We start from the raw sequence: 19,821 nt of genomic DNA, 5'->3' as shown, positions 1-19,821 counted from the left end.
AATAAACAAATATAGTTAATTGAATTTTGTGAACCTGTTGATTGTTCCAAATAGAATATTTATGATTTAAAAGTTCAAAATACAATGATCTAAACACCTTCTTCGTTTCTTTAATGCCTATCCTTCCAAGACGGAGAGCATTCATCCTTGAGATATCATCGGTGTTTATAGGAGGGGAGAAAAGTTTGATCAGATTTAATTTCACTTTTATCATTAAAATTAAACTATTTTTCGGATTTTATCGCGGTTTTAATTATTTTAGTTTTCTCCCGACGTTTCGAAGACTTCACTTCACTTTTATCTTTCACCAGCTTGTACCATCACTCAACATGAATCAAATCCTCTGACTTTGACCTTCCCGTTGGTATGTTTTATGTTTTGTTTTGCTTAATCCGAAGGTCACACTTCACGGATACATCGGTTATCACGTACGTCATTCGCCAATTCTCTGACAGGTATGATTTGCGATCCTGATTTTACTTACTGGTTTTTGTTTGAAGTAAAAAATCACATTAATGTTTACGATTGATCTATGGAATGTATTACGGTATTCAAATGGTCACAAGGTGACGGTCACTTGATGGTAATTATCATAGTTTTCTTTACATTGTTCTCTATTTTCATTGAGTGTGGCTAACGCGGGATACATTGTATATATTCACGAACTATTTTATTAATTTATTTATTAAGTTATTGTAATTGTTCATAAAGCCATACATCAATTATGAATAAAAAAGTAATATTTAAATGTCTCTTTTTAACGTAAGCAGATAAAATTTTAAAGTTTGTGACGGGTTGTGTTTTGATATAATTTTGTAGAGATTGTAGATAAATATCGCTTTGCACCTGCTCAAACTCGGTACGAGTATGGGGGTCAATGTCCTTCTTTATTTACGTGTAGACAAAGAAACAAAAACAATTACGGATACGTCAGATATAAAGAATAGTCTCTGCATTCCTAAGAGCATTTCTAACTACGAAAGATGAGTATGGACTGACCAGTATGAATGACAAGTCGTCATGAAGACCAAAATAGACAGTCTTTGCTAGAGACCCAGGAAAGGAATAGGTATTGGCCTCGGAGTAGCTAAGCGTTTTTAAACAGATCTGTCTATTTTGTTAGTGTATTAGTTAATCAATCTTCTATCAATATACATAATATACAAGTTATTAAATAACTGCACTGTTATTTAACATTGTACTGTTAATATGTTGTTGTGAAACTCAAGTGGTAGTGGACAGGGCACATAGACAGGCCACCCACGAGATGGACCGCTGAACTGGTGGGGACGCCGGAGTCCGATGGATGAGGGCGGTCTAAAACCGGTCCCTGTGGCACTCAATGGGGGAGGCTTATGTCCAGCAGTGGACGATTCCCGGCTGTAATAATGATGATGATGTTAATATGTAATGGGAAAAAATATTTTGAGGGTTTTCTGCTCTATCAGTCCGGAGAGTGGAGTTTATGCCTGATATGGCGATAGGCTCGTCCGCTATTACATCATGGGACGGCATACGTAGGCGAAGAGTAGATGCACTAGTTGCACCCCTGCGTACCACTACGAGGATACAGGCGTGATGTATAAGTCCATTGCGATGCAGGATCGTTGATGTCGAAACGATAGCGGTGTTAAAACTACACACACACACACATCACACATTTATCCCCGAAGGGGTACGCAAATGTGCAACCAAAGCACCCACTTTTCGCCAAGTGTGTTCCGTCCCTTGATGTGATAACGGGCGAGAACCTATTGCCATATCGAGCACAAATTCAAGGCTGGGCTAATACAGAGCAGAAAAACCCAAATATAATTTTGTCTGACCCGGTATTTCTCTAAGCTATCTGACGACATAAAAATCAAGATTTTAATTTTTTTTGAGATATAGCTTTTGAGTTTCGCACGGTAGTATAGCAGCCACTAGCCATATCTCAGTAGGTACCCATCGGTCATAGGAATACGAATATCTATCATAATTTATCATAAAATCTTTGTCTAAATTAAAATCACGTGTAATTTAAAACCTACGTTTCGAGTGCCTGGTAATTGCAATTGGATAATTTGTGTTTTTGTTGCAGTCAATTAACAAAAGTATCATTAGGGTACCTAACATCAGGTTATAATATATTATTTTCCAAGATTTCTTATATAATACAGTTTTTCTCTGTTAAAAGCATGTCTCCACGGTCATTCCTCGAGAAAAAATTAGTAATGGATCTTGAGTGGTTACTGGGCATAAGCATACGTGGAGTTCGAAATAAGACAAAATGTTTGAGTATGTATGCCAAGTTCATCGTGATGATCTAATGAAAACATGGGCGTCCATTGTATTTGGTGCGAACGTGTGCTACTCATGAAAATAATAGCTTACGCGATATGATGCAGGACCCCTTTTGGCAGTATAGGGTAACAATAATACTTCTTTATTTGAAATAAAAACCACCCATAGTATTAGTAAAATAATCATAATTACTTAAAGACTTCAATACTTAAAATAATAGTATTGCCTCACGGTATCAGCAATCTTTAAGTTAGTTTATTAGGTAATTTGGGACGGGGAATTGGCTGATAGTTCCGACAATCTATATTATCTGTTGTAGCTCCTTAGCAAACGCAGGATTTTAAGGTCAATATAGAACATTTGCTAGAGCATAACAATATAGTGTTCTTATGAATGTTACAATATATCTAAGCAAAAGCCCAGTTTACAAATGCTTTCTCATGTAAATACTTCCGAATGATCGACGTTTTGTTCGGCGTATGACTAAAGACGAATCAGCATTAACCTGTAACATTTCTTTCTATTTTGCGTTTACTCTTTGTTGAAATGCCAAACCTAGTGCGCAGTGTTGTGTATGTCGCACGCGCTCGTGTGTTTGCTCGATAAAATGTTACACCAATACATTCGCTGGATTTTAAAATAAGTTTATTAAAGATAGAGCGTCATGTTTGAAGTGCGGTGGAATAAAAATAAGAACGGCGAATGCTCGATATTCTGTTACAAGTAAATGCCTTAGTATTTCTTCACCTCTAATTGATTATTCATGAACACCTTACTACATATAGTTTGCTAAAAGAAAAAAGAAAAGAAAAAAAAACCTGGCAACACAGTAGTCGCATCCCTATCGACGTCACATCCCTATCTACGTCACTTCCCCATTCGGCGTCTGCAGCGTTTGTTCGTCGGCCATTTTATTCATTTCAACTTTTGTATTTAACATAATAAAGAAAATGGGAACCCTACTAAGTTTATAATCATTTTTAAAATCAAAGTTGCGCAGGCGCGACATCAACAAACAGTGATTTATACAATAAAATAATAAAGCAATAAATTGTTTACTTTTTATTTTATCGTCATAACTTACACATTTATCTTTCATTTTTTGTTAATCTATCGTCAGATGATCAATTGCCCATTTATCTTCTTGTTCATGCTAAAAAAAGTCTGGTCATTTTATAGAGGTTAGACAAAGTGCACGGCAAATATTTTGGGTTCGGAATTGATCATGTTACATAATAATTGGCTAATGACCGATTTTAGGCCGTGTCATGCTGAAACTAGTTTAAAATGGCTGCCTTATGACGTCAAACAACTGGTCGCGACTCAAAAAAATATATCAATGTTTTGCATTTTTTGCAAGTGGAACTTTGTCTTAAAGGCCAATTATTAAAATAAAAAGTCTAGCAATAAAAGTATCTATAAGAATTTAACTACGGAGTTTATATTCTAAGGACGAAGTCGAAGTGACGCAGTGCAGTTTGTCAACTGGCACTGTACTATAATATGTCTCACATATCTGAGTTGCTGAGTCGGGTTAGGTCTATTTTCACAAATCCTACTTAGCTTAGTACGAAGCTATTCTGTGATAATTAGCTTTCTGACAGTGCTTTAAGTACAACAGCTTTCGCAGTTATTAGGTTACATTCAGATATAACTTTTCTTTGACTGTCAGATAAACTAAGCTGAATAATACTAAAGAAAACTATGAAATTGCCGACACTATGCGTTCGGGCGCGCTGTGCGTCCTCATGGTATTGTTTGTGAATACGAACGTAACAGTCAAACTTAGAAAGTATCCTCTACCATTAGCTGATGATAATTCTTATTTACTTTGAATTTATGTTAAACAGACGATATAATCATAAAAGTAGGCTGATATTCATTCTCAAAATTCAAATATAAATCACCAAACATCAATGATGACTCAACTTATAATTTAATTATAAACAGTTTCGCGGGGAAACACCGTTGAAATTAATACAACGAAAAACATTTCTATTATGGAATACAAATTAACGAATTTTAAAGAGAAAGTATATAATTATGTTTTTGTGTTAAAAGATTAGAAATTCTTCAAACTTTCTGTTTTTGTTTTCATTTAATTTAAAAAAAAAGTAATTTTGTAGACAGCAAATAATATACTGTGGATTTCATACGCAACTAAAACGCGCGGTATCTAATGGCTTAGCGATTTAGTCAGATGCTATATTATGCTTTTAATATTCATCTACCTGTGTAGTACCTACCTATTTGCTGAAGATACGCAGAAAAAAAAATATCAGCAAGTTTTTATATTTAAAAAATAATAATTCTTCTGTGAAATTAGCATCAAATTTACTTGAAAACAGTTATTCATATTAGAAATGTTGTTGTGCGCAAAACTGCAGGCGCAGTTGGTTTATCGGGCAATCTCTTTCTCACGCATGCAGCATTATGGCCATTGACACTCGGTGACGTCACAGTTTGCTATACTGTTATTTGACACACCCGTTCTATTAAATTTCATAGCATTTAATTTATTTATTATTGCGTATCTTTTGAATTGCTATTATTTTTAAAGTATAGCTAACTGCCCTATTACTTACTATATGTGAGATTACGTGTAGAGTCGGTTGATACGATTATTAATGTTATCTTTTAGTGTGGCTCCAGAATGAACGCCATAACCACAGAACACATAATATACAAGATGTTGTTTTGCTTCCCCGTCATGTTTGAAGAATCCATTGTAATGGGTACACATCATCTAATAATACAATGTAAGTCCTACCTCAAACTGGAGACCGAATATTTGATTAAATTATTTTAAAGATTTAGAATTAACCCTCCCATACATGTCAGAATAGGAACCACGGCAACGCAAATAGCTCCTGTTTGCAATGGACACGGCTAGTCGCCGGCGGCTATAGCGCGCGTCAAAGCACTTTGTGTGTGTGCTGTATGGCGCGAAAATCATCAATGCCACACGGGGTGAGTCGAGGTGATGCCCATTGCACGGATGGTTTTATTTTTAATCAATAATTTATTTAAAAGTGTAATTTTTGGTACTTATTTTTCGTTGATTCGTGTTCTATAAGTGGAGTATACCAACGTCCGAAAATATGGAATGCAAAACAACACCTAGTATATTATGTTCCATGGCCATGTATATTCAATGTTCAAAAAGAATACGTACCTATAACCTAAAATTTTGAGTGGCAATTTACCTATAAGTACTGGCACGTCAATGTCACTCCACTTCAACTTATGGTAAGCGCAGTAGGGCCTAATAGAATATCGATTGACTGGAGACGATCCTCTACAGTCAATACAATAATGCCGTCTGTGGGAACCGAATATACTCAAGCTAGTCCTTGAACACGACACACTCACGTGGGCCATTATGGCGGGACTACTTTTTTTTTTTTGTTTAAGGCACACACAGAATACATTTAAAACTTATAATAATAATGACTATGGCTAGGGTTAGCACTTAATCTAGATTGCACTCCGAAATGTGTGCCCAAATCATGATTGTTACCAACGATGTACAACTGCGGTGCTTCCTGAGATATGGTGATTTGCAAGCATTTATTTACAACGGTTACATTTTTATATTAGAACACAATGAAGATTTCACACCGATTGAGTGGCTGAAATAGAATCCTTGTCGAATTTTTTTATTACCTAACAAAACATGATTAGCAAAGTTGCACTAAGGTAAATATTGAAATATAATTGAATATGCAATTTCGAAAAGAGCAAATCTCAAATATAAAATATCTAGAAATGTATATATAGTAACAAATAATAATAAAACTTCTGTAATTTTTTATTGCTAATTGAACCGAAATTGTAACCAAAATAAATTTTTTTTTACACTACTTTAGAAAATAATGAGATTTTTCCATGTCCTGAACTTTTTACATTTTCAGACATGTTCCCTTTTCGAAATTGAATTCAATTAAAAGAACGTTATAACTAAATAAAATTGTACATAGGTACCTACTTATTACGTGCTATACAATTCCGGAAATAACAAAATTCTACAGGACTTCTCCAAATACCTAACAGGGCCTTCTTCACATTGTGTTAGTAAATGAAACCACAAACTTACTTCTTGAAAATAATATTTCACGATAAGTTACTTGATTCGTTGACGTAAAATAAAAAAAGTAAGTTTGGCACAAAAGAAATATCAATAAAATAATTTACAATTTACACGCCCTAATGGCACTACTATTACTCTAAAAGAAATTTTGTGTTATTATATTATACTTATTAGCATCGATATCTTAATAGATATTTATGAAGATATTGTTATAGGTAGATATAAATACATAAACAGAGAAGAGAGGTAAGCAGCAGCATCCCAAGGCATTTACTTCCCCCAAATGTGTTCCGTCCCATGATGTGATAGGGGGCGAGCCTATCCCAATCGACTATAGGTACCTATAAATTTTACACTTCAGGCTGATATTGAGTAGGAAACTTAAATATTACTGTTCCCGACCGGGCATTAGAACCCGGGACCTTAGAGCGGTATCCTACCGCGTAAGCAATATAAGTATGCTACCGAGGCAGTCATATTACAAATAGACCTTTATGAATGATCTATAACTAAGTTATATCTGTTCCAAAACTCGAACTGTCGAACTTATATTCCGAAAAAGGATAAATATAAAAGTGTAGAGTAAAATAATACAAAATTTCATACACACAAACAAAATCCACACAACAATGCGATAATCCTCAAATAAAAACATTCAGCGCTTTAAAACACAGATGCAATACAAATATTTCCCTGTTTAATGCGGGAATTGAACTCGCGAGGGATTTGAACCTGTGACCTGTGTTACATTCTTGTTCTTATTTACATTTAGTGCCGTCTGCGGAGGCAACAGACACCATAACAAATAACAAACGAACGCCTAATTATATTGAGATAGCAAATACCCAATTAGCCGACATAATGTTGCTTTGTGAGTCTGACAGGCGCCCTTCACAGTGCTATTGTGTCCTGGGTTAATACGTGATTAATGGGTTCAGTCTAGTCTAGTTGTAGAGATAGCTTAGTTGGATGTGAAACGGACTGTCGCAACGAATGTCCGCAGGTTCAAATCCCAAAGGCACACACCTCTAACTGTTCTAAAATTATGTGTCTATTCTTTGTGAATTATCGCTTGGTTTAATGGTGAAGGAAAATATCGTGACGAAACCTTTAAACCTGAGAAGTCCTATATAGGAATTTTGAAGGTGTGTGAAGTCTACCAATTCGCACTACAGCGTGGTGGACTAAGGCCTAATCCCTCTTAGTAATAAAGGACACCCCTGCCCAGCAGTGTGGCAGTATATAATACAAGGCTGATATTATTAAATGGGTTCAGACGTTAGTCCTAACCAGATCACCGAGTTTAATTTAAGAACATGCTTCGAAAACCTAATCGGTGCGGAGTTAAAGCCTCGTAAGTACTTTAGTCAACATGGGGTTGCTACTCATTGTAAGTTCAGTCTAAAAACAACATAGGGTCGGTGTTTATTATTAGTTTCGGCCGGAAACCACAAAAACATTAACAGTTAATAATATTTTTGTGCAGATCAGCCGGCTTATTTGCATGTTGCGATTTTTATGACATGGACACGGTTCATTAACTTATTGGAATTTGAGCGATATTAGTTTGGATATCTTAAAATAATTGGAGCGTGTTATTTATCCCCAATGCATTGATGCAGCATCGATATCTTACAAATGTGATTACGGATAGTCCAAACATTTATTAATAATCACATGCCACTATTATATTTACATTTTTTACATACACAAGAGCTTTCCAGTTAAACGGTTAAAGTTACGCAACAAATACGTGTGACCTATTACTCTTAAAAAGTTCTAAAAATCTATATATATAAAAGAAAGTTGTGTTAGTTACACCATTTATAACTCAAGAACGGCTGAACCGAAAAGGCTAAAAATTGGTAGAGAGGTAGCTTAAAGCCAGGAGACGGACATAGGATACTTTTTATCCCGTTCCCACGGGATCGGGACGTGATAAAACGGGGTATAACAAAACGACATTTGTTATGGTGATGGTTTAAGATGGGAAATATATAGTGGGACTTTTATCCAGGTAAACTCCTTCACGTGGGCGAAGCCGCGAGCAAAATCTAGTATATCATAAAACAAAGCCACGAGAGACAAAGGCATCTGTCTGCCTGCCTGAAAGCGATAAACTCAAAAACTAGTAAATGGGTTTTGATGTTTGGTATGTTAATAGTTCGGGACTCTGGGAAGGACATAGATTACTTTCTATCCCAGGAAAATATATAGCGGGACTTTTGATCCGAAAACCTTTTTACGCGGACGGAGCCGCGAGCAATAACTAGTAATATTATGTAAGGTTAACTCTTGCGTGAAGCCATTTGGTATATTGAGAATCCCCTGAGTTATTTCCCATATACGATATCAGTTTAGATATTGACACCTTCATTACCTATATGTATTAGTTTTGTATAAGTTATGAGGGCTTACGAATCACTCTGACTATGCCAAGGTTACGCAAAACGTTTTACTGTGACAACACTATGATATTGTCTTTTATCTAATGAAGTGTATGTATGCTCTCTAAAATTTATTACCTACGTGTTAAGTGCTTCTTTTTAATGTTTTAATGCTTAGTACTTCAATATGCATTGTTGTATGTTTTTTATATATTAATTATTCAATATAAGTACCACGTTCACTATGGTTGGTTGTCTCTAGGACCCCAAACATTTCACTATTTTTTTTGTATTAAATAAAGACTTTTTACACGAGCAAGACAAAGTGACCCCACTGAACCGAAGGGGACTGAAGTCCAAATAGAAAGTTGACTGTACTGACAAGTGCTATTAAATTGCGTTCGCGATAAATAAACCAATTTAATTTTACATTCGTTTTCTATCAGACAATGCCGCAGTAGCATCGCCTTGGTCGAGTCAGTCCGTTCATGTTTATTCAAAACTATTCATATTATACGTTCCAAATTATTTTAATATCGCGGTGGTACCTGTCCTCTCACATATGAAACACTTAGTTAAAGTAATAAAAAAATTACCAAATTTTCATTACGCAAAATCTTGCGTGCGTGTGGACGATATAAAATTTGTGTGTGTGTAATAAAATTCAATTAGTAAAACATAAATAACCACACCAACCAAGCAAGGGCATTTAGTAGAAGTGAAACTAATGAATTAATCCTTCCTAGCCGAATTCCGGTCATGGCGGTCAATCTCAATGGAGATCAATCTGGTATGCAGGATACATTATAGTGCACAAGTGTGTGCGCAATACACAAGTGCACTGTCAGTTCCTTGACTCTCATAGTCCGGTGAGACGGCAATCCGACATAAGCGGAGGATAATGAGAGACCAGGCGCAGGACCAACAACTTTATATGCTTTCCGAGACACGGGGGTATCACACCGTCATCTTTCAGACTCCGGGCTGCGACTGAGTAATTTTTAAAATGGAAAAGCCCAGTTACAATTATTTTTAAACTAATATATCCACAGTTCAGTGAATATATCCGGCCCATTATATGAAGACATACAGAGCACAGTGTGAACTCAAGTGTGTTTTTCCGAATCAAGTCAGCTCAGCGACACTCGATTAACGAGGCTATTTGAAACGGTGGATATTTGGTTTTGGAATTACCCGGAGGTAATATTTTCTTGTACAGAGGACGTATTAGCTCATCGCTGCACCTCATTATTGCATATCCCATTGTTTTAATATCCTACCCACAAACCACAGATTGCATTGTTTACCCTCTTAATGACATCTGTTCCCTGCACAATAGTTTTTATTCTGGCCAGTGATAAAACATTTTATATACAATTGAATAATCATTGACGTTTATTCTATAGACACGAACGTCCATAATATAAACTATTTGTTCAAAATCTGAACTAAAATGGCAACGAAAACGTCACTGTTATAGCCTAATTATTCACTTGAATACTTGCAAATAAAAGTAGCCTATTACTCAGGAGTAATGTATCTTCCTAATAGTGTAAGAATTTTCAAAATCTGTTCAGTGTTTCCAGAGTTTAGCCTTACAAACAAACAAACAAATCTACAAACATTTTATATTTAATAATATAATATAGATTGCTTATATCTGTCAAAATTTGTATACAACATTTGTTTAAAGTTACCATAATAACTATTTCTATTATTATAATTGATCATCTTTATGTCAACACAGGGGCAGGCATAGGTATACCGATCAATCACTGTGGGGTATTAGAACACGATGGGAAATTACAGTTAGAAAAAAAGAGATACACTGAGGAATTCATTATAGAAATAGGTATTCCCGCCTCAGGAGTATATAACATAAAACGTGGACATTATTTAGACAGAATCTGTGGAAGACAGAACAAGATGCGTGTATTGTATTGTTTCATTTTTGTATTGCTTATTGAGTGGTCGTATTCAGGTATGTAATGTTTTGTGATTAGTACAGTTAGTACGTTTTGTTGATGATGCTTAGTAATTATATTTTACAACAAATCTTCAATACGTATACTCTGTCGGTATAAATGTATAAACGTTAATGTAAAATTTTTGCACCACGCGGGTAAAGTATCGCTGCCTATTATTAGAAAAAAAAAAACTTTCAGAATTACATCTCAACTTTCCCTTAGTATAATAATAATGCAGCACAGCATTATTCACAGAAATTGTTATTAATGCATATTATATAGATTAATATAAGATAATATCAAATTCTTTTCCTTTCTAGACTGCGGTGTGGTCACCAAGAAGGAATGGGATGGACTGCCTGCGCAAAGAGTGGAGTACCTTCCCCGGCCCGTAAACCTGGTCATCATTGAACACACAGGTGCGAGCTTATCAAGAAATTACATAATAATTTTAGTTGTATTTAGTATCTCATAATACAGGCCAAGCCTTGTTCGGCCTATGGAAAGCATTGTTATTTTAGTAATTGTTTTCTACACTGATTGGACTGATGCTACAAGAAGAAGTATTGAGATTTGTAAAACTAATGTCTTGTATATGATATTGAAAACAAACTATCGAAGCTTTAATAAAGAATTATTACAGGTGGCCAGTCTTGTGGTACCCCTGACAAATGCAAGGAGGAACTTCGCAGCTCACAGCTTCAAATGATTATGAACAATTATACTGATATTGCGTACTCGTAAGTATAAATTTTCTTTATAATTGACTATTTATATCCAGTGAGCTACAAAAGTAGGTTAACGAATTGAAATTTGAAATATTTTCTATTTTTAATATTCCGTTCAAAAGGAACCCCTTTCAGGGTCAATTTTCTGTCTGTCTGTCTGTCAAGACCTTTTATCTCATGAGAGGGTCTATTATCTCTTTCAACTAGGAAAGAATTAAACTTATAAGCCAACACGATGAAAAGATATAATCGTTTTTATCGCATATTTTGTTACTTACGCGGGTATCAAAATTCAAAAGCTACAGAGTACCTTCTGATGACCTAGAACCATAAAATTTGGCAAGAAGGTCTAACGGTTGAGAAATAAATTTGAAAACTGTAAATATGTACCTTAAATACATATAAAAGCTAGTTTGTATGGAACCCTCAGTGCGCGAGTCAAACTCGCACTTGTCCAGATTTTTATGGTTGACGTAACTGGTTCTCTACTCCTCGAAGCTGGCAAAATTTGCCTAAAGATAAAATAGTTGTCTATACAAACATTTAGCTTGCAAATCAATAAAATATGTGGAACTAGTGCGTTAAAAGAAACCTATTAATAGTATGACTTATATTTTATTTGCTTACTTATAGCTCTGATCAAAAGAGGCTAGCGAAAGACAGCCTCGCTACTTATCCTTGCAACTTTTATCTACCTCGCATATATTTGAAGGTTATGCGCCCTTCATATGTAAGGAACTAAGATATGTTAGTCTTTCATTAGATGCCGCAATAATGAACATATTATTTGATTTCAGTTTTATGGTTGGTGGAGATGGAAAGGTTTACGAAGGCGTCGGGTGGGTACGTGCAGGCTCTCATACGTACGCCTACGACCATAAGTCCATCGGAATTGCTTTCATTGGCAATTACAATAGTAAGTAGTTCTTAAACAAAATAGTCTTTTCCATTAGAAAAGACGTATTCGAGATCGTTACTAATAAAAAAAAATCCCTATGTTGAGGTTCTTTATCCTCAAAATATTAATATTATTTTACCGTGTTGATAAGACCTTTCAATATATGGGTATGGGGCAGCCAACGTCAAGTCTTGCAGAGAATCGCAGTTTAAAGTGCTAAATTGCTGTTGTTTTTGATAAGTAAGGATAGGAATATGTAATATTCTCAAGCATGATCAGCTAGCTACCAGTTACAATCAAGTGACCTACTTGTTTATTTAAGAGATTTTTCGTGCAACAAATACTCACCATATGCAGGTTTTTAATTTAAATAACCCATATGAATCGAATCGTACATGCTATATACAAAATTGATTATTCGTTGCAGACGATACACCAACAGCTGAACAACTTGAAGCTGTAAAGGGTCTGTTGAAGTGTGGAGTGGATGAAGGACACCTAACGCCTGACTACCATATCGTTGGACATAACCAAGTCCTCGCCAAAACTCAGAGTCCTGGTCGCAAAGTGTATAATGAGATAAAAAAGTGGCCACACTATCTGGATAAAGTCGGCCAGATTTAAAATGATGTAAGAGTTTAAGCCTATGCGTATAAAGTTAAACGAGCTGAGGATGCACTCCGACTTCAAAACGCGCAGTAGCTTCACTTATTATCAGTAGGGTCACTTTATCATGCCCGTCTAAAAAAATACAGCTAGAACTACATCGTTTGCCATATAAATATGTGCACTGAAATTGCATAATAAAACAGTATTTGTAAAATATGACAGTTTTATTTAAACACGCATAGCTTAGTCTCTGCATCTGTTTACAAAATCATTTCATTTTCAAGTTATTATCAATTCATATTCTTTCTCTCTCCAGTCGGTTCCTCATTATTGAAGATCGTGACTTTCAATTATCTTCATAGTGATACATCTTCATCGGCTTCGGTCTTCGGCCTGGTGAAGCGCTTCATTAATAGAGACAGTCAACGCATTGGAAACCTGGTGTACCCACCTTTTGTGGTTTCGTCTTTATGGTCTCTTCCCTGCCAACAATCCATCAATTCATATTATTAGGCTTGAATTATGTAAAGCATAGCGTCGTACAGAAACTTTGAGATCGCTGGTCGAACTGAATACAAGTTTTTTTTTTTTGTAAGGGACCCTGCGGTCTCCTTTAGGGAAACCTGCGAACGGGATACTGAAATTCCCCGACTTAAGAGGGTCCGAAGGACAGTTAGGAGGGAATAATTTGTGGAGGAAGTGGTGTAGGATGGAAATCCTCTTTAGGACAGCCGGAGTTGAGAAGGAAGGGAAATGGTCGAGGGTCCCTTATAGACCTCGATGTAAAATTAGCAACCATGGGGCTGCGACAAACGTCCCCCGTTCATGGGCCTGAATGCAGATTGCGGATAATTATGAAGTGGGTATTAACGTGAAATTTAAAATATTAATTGATACCTATTTATTGGTGTTAAATTTAAGGCACAAAATTCTGTGTAAACAGACATGGATTTTTACAGGGAAATATTATAAGGAAACTTTAAATATTATTGTCGAAATGAACGGACATTAGCCCGCATCTGCATAATATGTTAATTGTCCAACTAATCGTTACCCGTATTCTCCATTCGTAGGTATCACACTACCAGTAAATTAACCTACGTTTTTATTCGAGTAATGTTACATTTACGCTTCTTAGAAAATGTAGCAATTGTTACTTGTAACGCTGGCAACAACATTTATATTAGTACATGTAATGACATTATTATTTGTATAGCCATCATAAATATTCAAGTAAAGGATATAAGATAAACTCCGCAAGCCTTAACAATTCCGAGATGATTCCTAGATTTCTTAGTCCGTATATTATGTAGAAATAATTCTAGTCACAGTTAGAAACACTTTCTCCTTCTTCAGTTTTTCGAAGTCTACTGCTAAATTTAGATCCCCCCTAAAATGTCCAGACCAACCTGTTAGAAGCGGCCTGTCGTCTGTTAACCTTGTAGGAGGAAAAGAAGAACAGAAAGAAACACTTTGACCCACAGTTGACGACCATGACCATGAAAGCTGCAGTCTTCGAGACGTCAAGAGAAAATAATATAAATAACCGCGATGAAATCTGTAAATAGTTCAATGTCTAACATTCGCGTAAACATAAGAAATTATAACCCAGTTCATATTTATTGAATACAACTGTTTACACTCTAAACAAAATACATCTAATATCTATAATTGACACTTATCCCAAAGGCCAGTTAAGGTCATTGCCTCCAGATAATACAAAATGTTCAGTCCACGCTCAGGCACGATAGACACTGCAATGAAAATAATTGCATACAGTGGGTATTTACATCTGGGGTTATAACAGAGATAGACTGAGGAACACAAAGGGAATTCCCAGCTGGCAGTTTGTATTAAAAGACTCTAAGAGCCTCAAGACACTGTTTATTCAGAATCCGTAAAAGACGGTTGTGCAAAATGCGTGTGTTGTGTTGTTTTATTTTTGTTCTGTTTATCGAGTGGACGTATGCAGGTGAGTTTGCATTGTTTTTGTTGTTGATAGAATGATTCATTGTGGTTTTATTTTGTTAGTTTATCAGACTGCATTGGTTAACCGTAAACTGTTTGTTATATTATTATTTTTAACAATAATTATTGTATAATCAACACTGTTTTATCTATAAAATATATTTCACGCGTCATTCGACCGTAGCGTCGGCGCAACACTTCTTCAAGAAAGTAAAAATATTTCCTTAGTTTTTATAACAGGTTACCTCTCTGAGGTCAACGCTCTCTGATGAATTTAATACTGGGCAAACCTCACTATTTTTTTCCCTTAGATTGGAAGACAAAACTTCCCAAACCACCTATGAATATACGATACCGCTAGATCAAGGAGACATGATTACTAACTTTAAAATTAACATCTATTATAATATCGTGCGACAAGACGAAATAGACCATTACCATGGTAGATTTATAATCCTCAAGTAGTAGCCCATTTGTACGTTTGTCGCTGTATCCTAGACTGTGGTATAATAATACCTCTTAGGATTCTTATATGTGAAACTTACACTGTCAACCTTATGAACGAGGTCATTATCGCTTTGGGTGCAAGACACATACATATAAATATTATGTATGACACTTTCCCGTCGGCAATGAAAGAACCTGTTTATTTTATACAGTTTAGGCATGCGCCGAAGGCTGCATAAAAGCAAGTTTCTAGAATTAAAAAATAGCCTATAACACTAAGAGATCATGTCACTACCCGTATTTGAAAGAACTTAAAAATCGGACCATCAAACCCAATGATGATTAGTGTGTTTATTTATTTAAGGACATTCCAACGAAGGATACACGGCATATAAAAAAAAAAAACAATGTCATAGTATTTTTAAAATTAACAACGTGACGTGCCTCTTCAATTATAGGAGACCACAGCATGCAAATGTATTCAAAATGTGTTCAAATAAATAAGAAAACCATGTCTCATTACATTAATACATGTGATAGATACTATTGCTAGAGAGGATATTGAACTATGAATCTACTGAGGTGATCTAACTGTACATTATTGGCAATGAAGTCTGCTGCTTATGAAACCTGTACATAACATGACGTCTGACGTAAATTCCAAAACTTGTGCAAGCGGAAGCGGCAAAATTAACATTGTTAAATTACAATAACATGTTATTTTCCTGTCATAATATTTACTTCTGTTCCTTTCTAGACTGCGGCGTGGTCAGTAAGAAGGAATGGGACGGACTAGCAGCACTCCAAGTGGAGTACCTCCCCCGTCCAATCAACTTGGTCATCATTGAGCACACGGTCACGCCGTTTTGTGAAACAACTGCGAAATGCAAGGAGAGGATTCGCAACATCCAGGATTACATGATGGACAACTTTAATTTCCCTGATATTGGATATTCGTAAGTATACATAATTATTTAATGAATGAAACCAATGATGATGATCAGTGACTTTCTATAAATAGCAACTTTTTTGAATGAAAAGGCATTGACACTGCATTGGACCTATAACTCTGATAAATTACATCCCATAATGCCTTTTATATAGGTTGAAACAGTGTTTAGACATAGTTACCTACTTAAAGCGATTTACAAAGGGTAATACACACACTCACGCCTTTAATATACGACGAAGGGTTAGACGAAGGCGCAACTGGTGCATTCACTTTTCCTCCGGGTGTATTTCGTCCATGATGTGATAGGGGGCAAACCTAGCGCCATATCAGGCACAAATTCCAGACTCCGGGCTGATACTGAGTAGGAAAACCCAATATCACTTTGCCTGACCCGGGGATCGAACCCCAGATCCCAGGCACTGCAGTCGTAACCTAATATAGAAATTAACAAAACGTTGGTTTCTTCACGAAAAGATCTCACTGGAGAATCGAATTAGCTAAGTATCACTTATGATAACTGCTTATCAAAACGCGCATATTTAGCTCCAAAAGCATTCTCGTGGTGTGGATTTTGAGTTCTAATGCTAACGCCTTAATGCTCACATTGCTTTTTTAGTTTCATGGTTGGCGGTGACGGGAAGGTTTATGAAGGCGTGGGTTGGCTGCACGTGGGCGCTCACACATACGGATACAACCGAAAATCTATTGGAATTGCTTTTATTGGAAATTACAACAGTAAGTTTATTGAATTTAATAAAACGTGCGAAAGGAATATATCAGATGTTAGTGAAATATATAATGGTCTCAATATATAACTATAAGGCAAACGAGGAAGTGTACGAGTAAGTGTAAGTGTATTGTGTAGTAAATATCTTACTAATTAACTGTGTATATTTTTGTAATAGTTATTTTGTATTGCTGTATAGACATTTACCACGAAAGGAAACAAGACAAAACATTGTATAGCTATGACAAATATATATATTATATAGGGTCCAAAAAAGCCAGCCAAATTGTAGGCGCTTTCTCAAACAATTACACTAAGGTACTTCATATTTGAATATGTATTGGATATCACCCTCGCTGGTCAGAAAAAATTTGAACACGGAGATTAATGGTCAAACAATCTGTCAAAAATACAAAATTACATTTCCAATCTGCTTTACCTACGCTGGTGAATGAATAACATTAAGGTTATAGCTTAAGGTCCATTTTTCATACATTTTGTTTCACCTTTAATCTGGGTAACTAAACAAGTATTGACAAGTAAAGAATTTAAATTCACGTCTAGTTAGTGATTAGTTCTCGCAGTTGAAAGAAAAACGTAAAAATAATTAATATGCATGGATATTTCGGCCTTTAAAATTTCGTCGTATTAAATTGTCTGTCTGTCTTAATCCGTCTCAGTACTAAAGAAGGCCCGTGCCCAGCATTGGGACAATATTATAATACAGGGCTGATATTATTATATATTTATATATATTATTTTAATTGTGTATCAATCTACGGCAATTTTTTGTTATCTTTGTAGTAAACTGTGGACAACATTGTGGGGTGTACACTTATGTTAATGTTGATCAGTAAAAGCCGTTTGTAAAGTTATGGAGCCGTTTGGTATCCCAAAATCAATAAATTAACTTATACGTTATTGCAGATGATACGCCCACATCTCAACAACTTGAAGCCGTGAAGCAGTTGTTGAAATGTGGAGTGGAACAAGGACACCTGACTGCAAACTTCCACGTCATTGGTCACAAACAAGTCCTCGCCACTGAGAGTCCTGGTCGCAAGCTATACAACGAGATCAGAAGATGGCCACAATGGCTGGATAAAGTCGATCAGATTTGAAATGATTATATTGTAAGAACTATGATGTCATTACTACGTATAGCCGTAAGGATTAATATAAGATTACTCATAAATTAATGACTTTTATTTTTAGACGTCACAGGAATATCTTTTTGGTGGAGGACGTATAGTTAAATATAAAGCGAGGTTTAGATATAAGCAAGAAAACCCTACCCTACCCTATAGAAGTCGTCTTCCGCAAAATGATTTCTTATGTTTACGCGAATGTTAGACATTGAAATTAAACTAATTTTCGGATTCTATCGCGGTGCTAATATTTTATTTTCTCCCGACGTTTCGAAGACTTTGCAGCCTTCATGGTCACGAGGGGGACTGAGGTGTTGTTCATCCGTAAAGTCAAAGTTACAATATCTACCTACATTTTACAATTATACAACTTTTTTTAAATTTTTAAAATTTTAGCTGTTGGTGGTCCGATCTACGCAGAATGAGCTCACAGTGTCTTGAAGTCTGGCAGCCGGTCTTTTGGGTTCCGATTTAATTAAATGTAGAACTGGATCCCAGGCTTGTGCAAGCTTCCAACCATCTTCCCTATTGAAATTAGGATGTTTTTTAATTTCAATAGCCTCGCGAATCATCCTAGGCAGGAATCGGTGTTCTTTGGCGAGGATTTGTGGCTTGTCTAGTCGCAGATAATGATTGGTGCCTCTCTCAGAGTGTTCAGCGACTGCAGACTTCGTCGAGCGTCGGTGTTTCACGTCAGCTATATGTTCTTTTACGCGGGTCCCTATATTTCTTTTTGTTTGCCCGATATAAGAGAGGCCACAGTTGCAATCTCCCGGTTCTTGTAGAGGTATGTGACACTTGACAGGTGGTAAAAATTGACTAATCTTCTTAGGCGGCTTAAAATAAGTTTTTATGGAAGCACGCTTCAGGATGTAGCCAATCAATACAATACAACCGGAACACGTTCAACTGTGGCTGGTTTCACTCGGTTTCTGTGACGGCGGCGTGGAATTTGGAGCTTGTTGTCTCGCAGTACTTGCTTGACATGTTGCAGCTCAGCGGCCAGGTGTTTCTCGTCACAGATTCCTTGTGCTCTCTGAAACAAAGATTTGCCCACGGTAGCTAACTGTTTTGGGTGGTGATGAGATTCACCGTTCAGATATTTATCAGTATGGGTCTGTTTCCGATATACAGTATGACTTAAGGTCTGATTAGGATTACGGATGATTAAAACATCTAAGAAAGCAAGAGATTTATTGTGTTCTAACTCCATAGTAAATTGGATTTTATTGTTGATGGAGTTAAGGTGATTTAAAAATGCAGTTACTTTATCAGATGGTAAAATTGTGAAAGTATCGTCTACGTACCGTTTATAAAACCTTGGAGTGACCGGGGCTGTACTCAGGGCTGTCTCCTCGAAGTCCTCCATAAATATATCGGCGACTACCGGAGATACAGGGGAGCCCATCGCCAAGTTTTTTTTACCATAGCAAGCTGACTTCTAGTAATGTTGTAGTTTTCAGAACTTGCGGCGAGTCGCATTTTATTTTATATTATTGATTTGAATGACGAGACCAGCTAGCCGTTCGTCAGATGGTAAGTGATACGATCGCCCATAAACAGTAGAAACACCATCCAACACCTTAAATTACATATTATTGTTTGGTATTCCACTGC

General features: G+C 36.1%; 2 protein-coding genes and 1 long non-coding RNA gene across 3 annotated transcripts; 2 read left to right on the top strand and 1 right to left on the bottom strand.

Moving 5' to 3' along the window:
• The first annotated feature begins 10,405 nt into the window (after positions 1 to 10,405).
• Positions 10,406 to 13,176, top strand: LOC115449095 (peptidoglycan recognition protein). The gene is made up of 5 exons (XM_030176812.2): positions 10,406 to 10,741; positions 11,048 to 11,146; positions 11,371 to 11,467; positions 12,253 to 12,371; positions 12,781 to 13,176. The coding sequence occupies exons 1-5, from the start codon at positions 10,687 to 10,689 to the stop codon at positions 12,975 to 12,977; spliced, it is 567 nt and encodes a 188-aa protein (XP_030032672.1). The 5' UTR covers positions 10,406 to 10,686; the 3' UTR covers positions 12,978 to 13,176.
• Positions 13,168 to 14,670, bottom strand: LOC119189896. Its single transcript, XR_005112663.1, has 2 exons — positions 14,372 to 14,670; positions 13,168 to 13,444 (listed from the first exon to the last, which is right to left on the bottom strand). It is a non-coding gene; the product is annotated as an uncharacterized LOC119189896 (long non-coding RNA).
• A 31-nt stretch (positions 14,671 to 14,701) lies between these two features.
• Positions 14,702 to 18,251, top strand: LOC115449094 (peptidoglycan recognition protein). Its single transcript, XM_030176811.2, has 4 exons — positions 14,702 to 14,934; positions 16,135 to 16,333; positions 16,946 to 17,064; positions 17,984 to 18,251. The coding sequence occupies exons 1-4, from the start codon at positions 14,880 to 14,882 to the stop codon at positions 18,175 to 18,177; spliced, it is 567 nt and encodes a 188-aa protein (XP_030032671.1). The 5' UTR covers positions 14,702 to 14,879; the 3' UTR covers positions 18,178 to 18,251.
• Positions 18,252 to 19,821: the final 1,570 nt, after the last annotated feature.

This window comes from Manduca sexta, chromosome 20 (assembly GCF_014839805.1).
Source record: "Manduca sexta isolate Smith_Timp_Sample1 chromosome 20, JHU_Msex_v1.0, whole genome shotgun sequence".
NCBI classification, from domain to species: domain Eukaryota; kingdom Metazoa; phylum Arthropoda; class Insecta; order Lepidoptera; family Sphingidae; genus Manduca; species Manduca sexta.
Note: the sequence above shows the minus strand (reverse complement) of the source record. Positions and strands in the feature narration are given on the sequence as shown.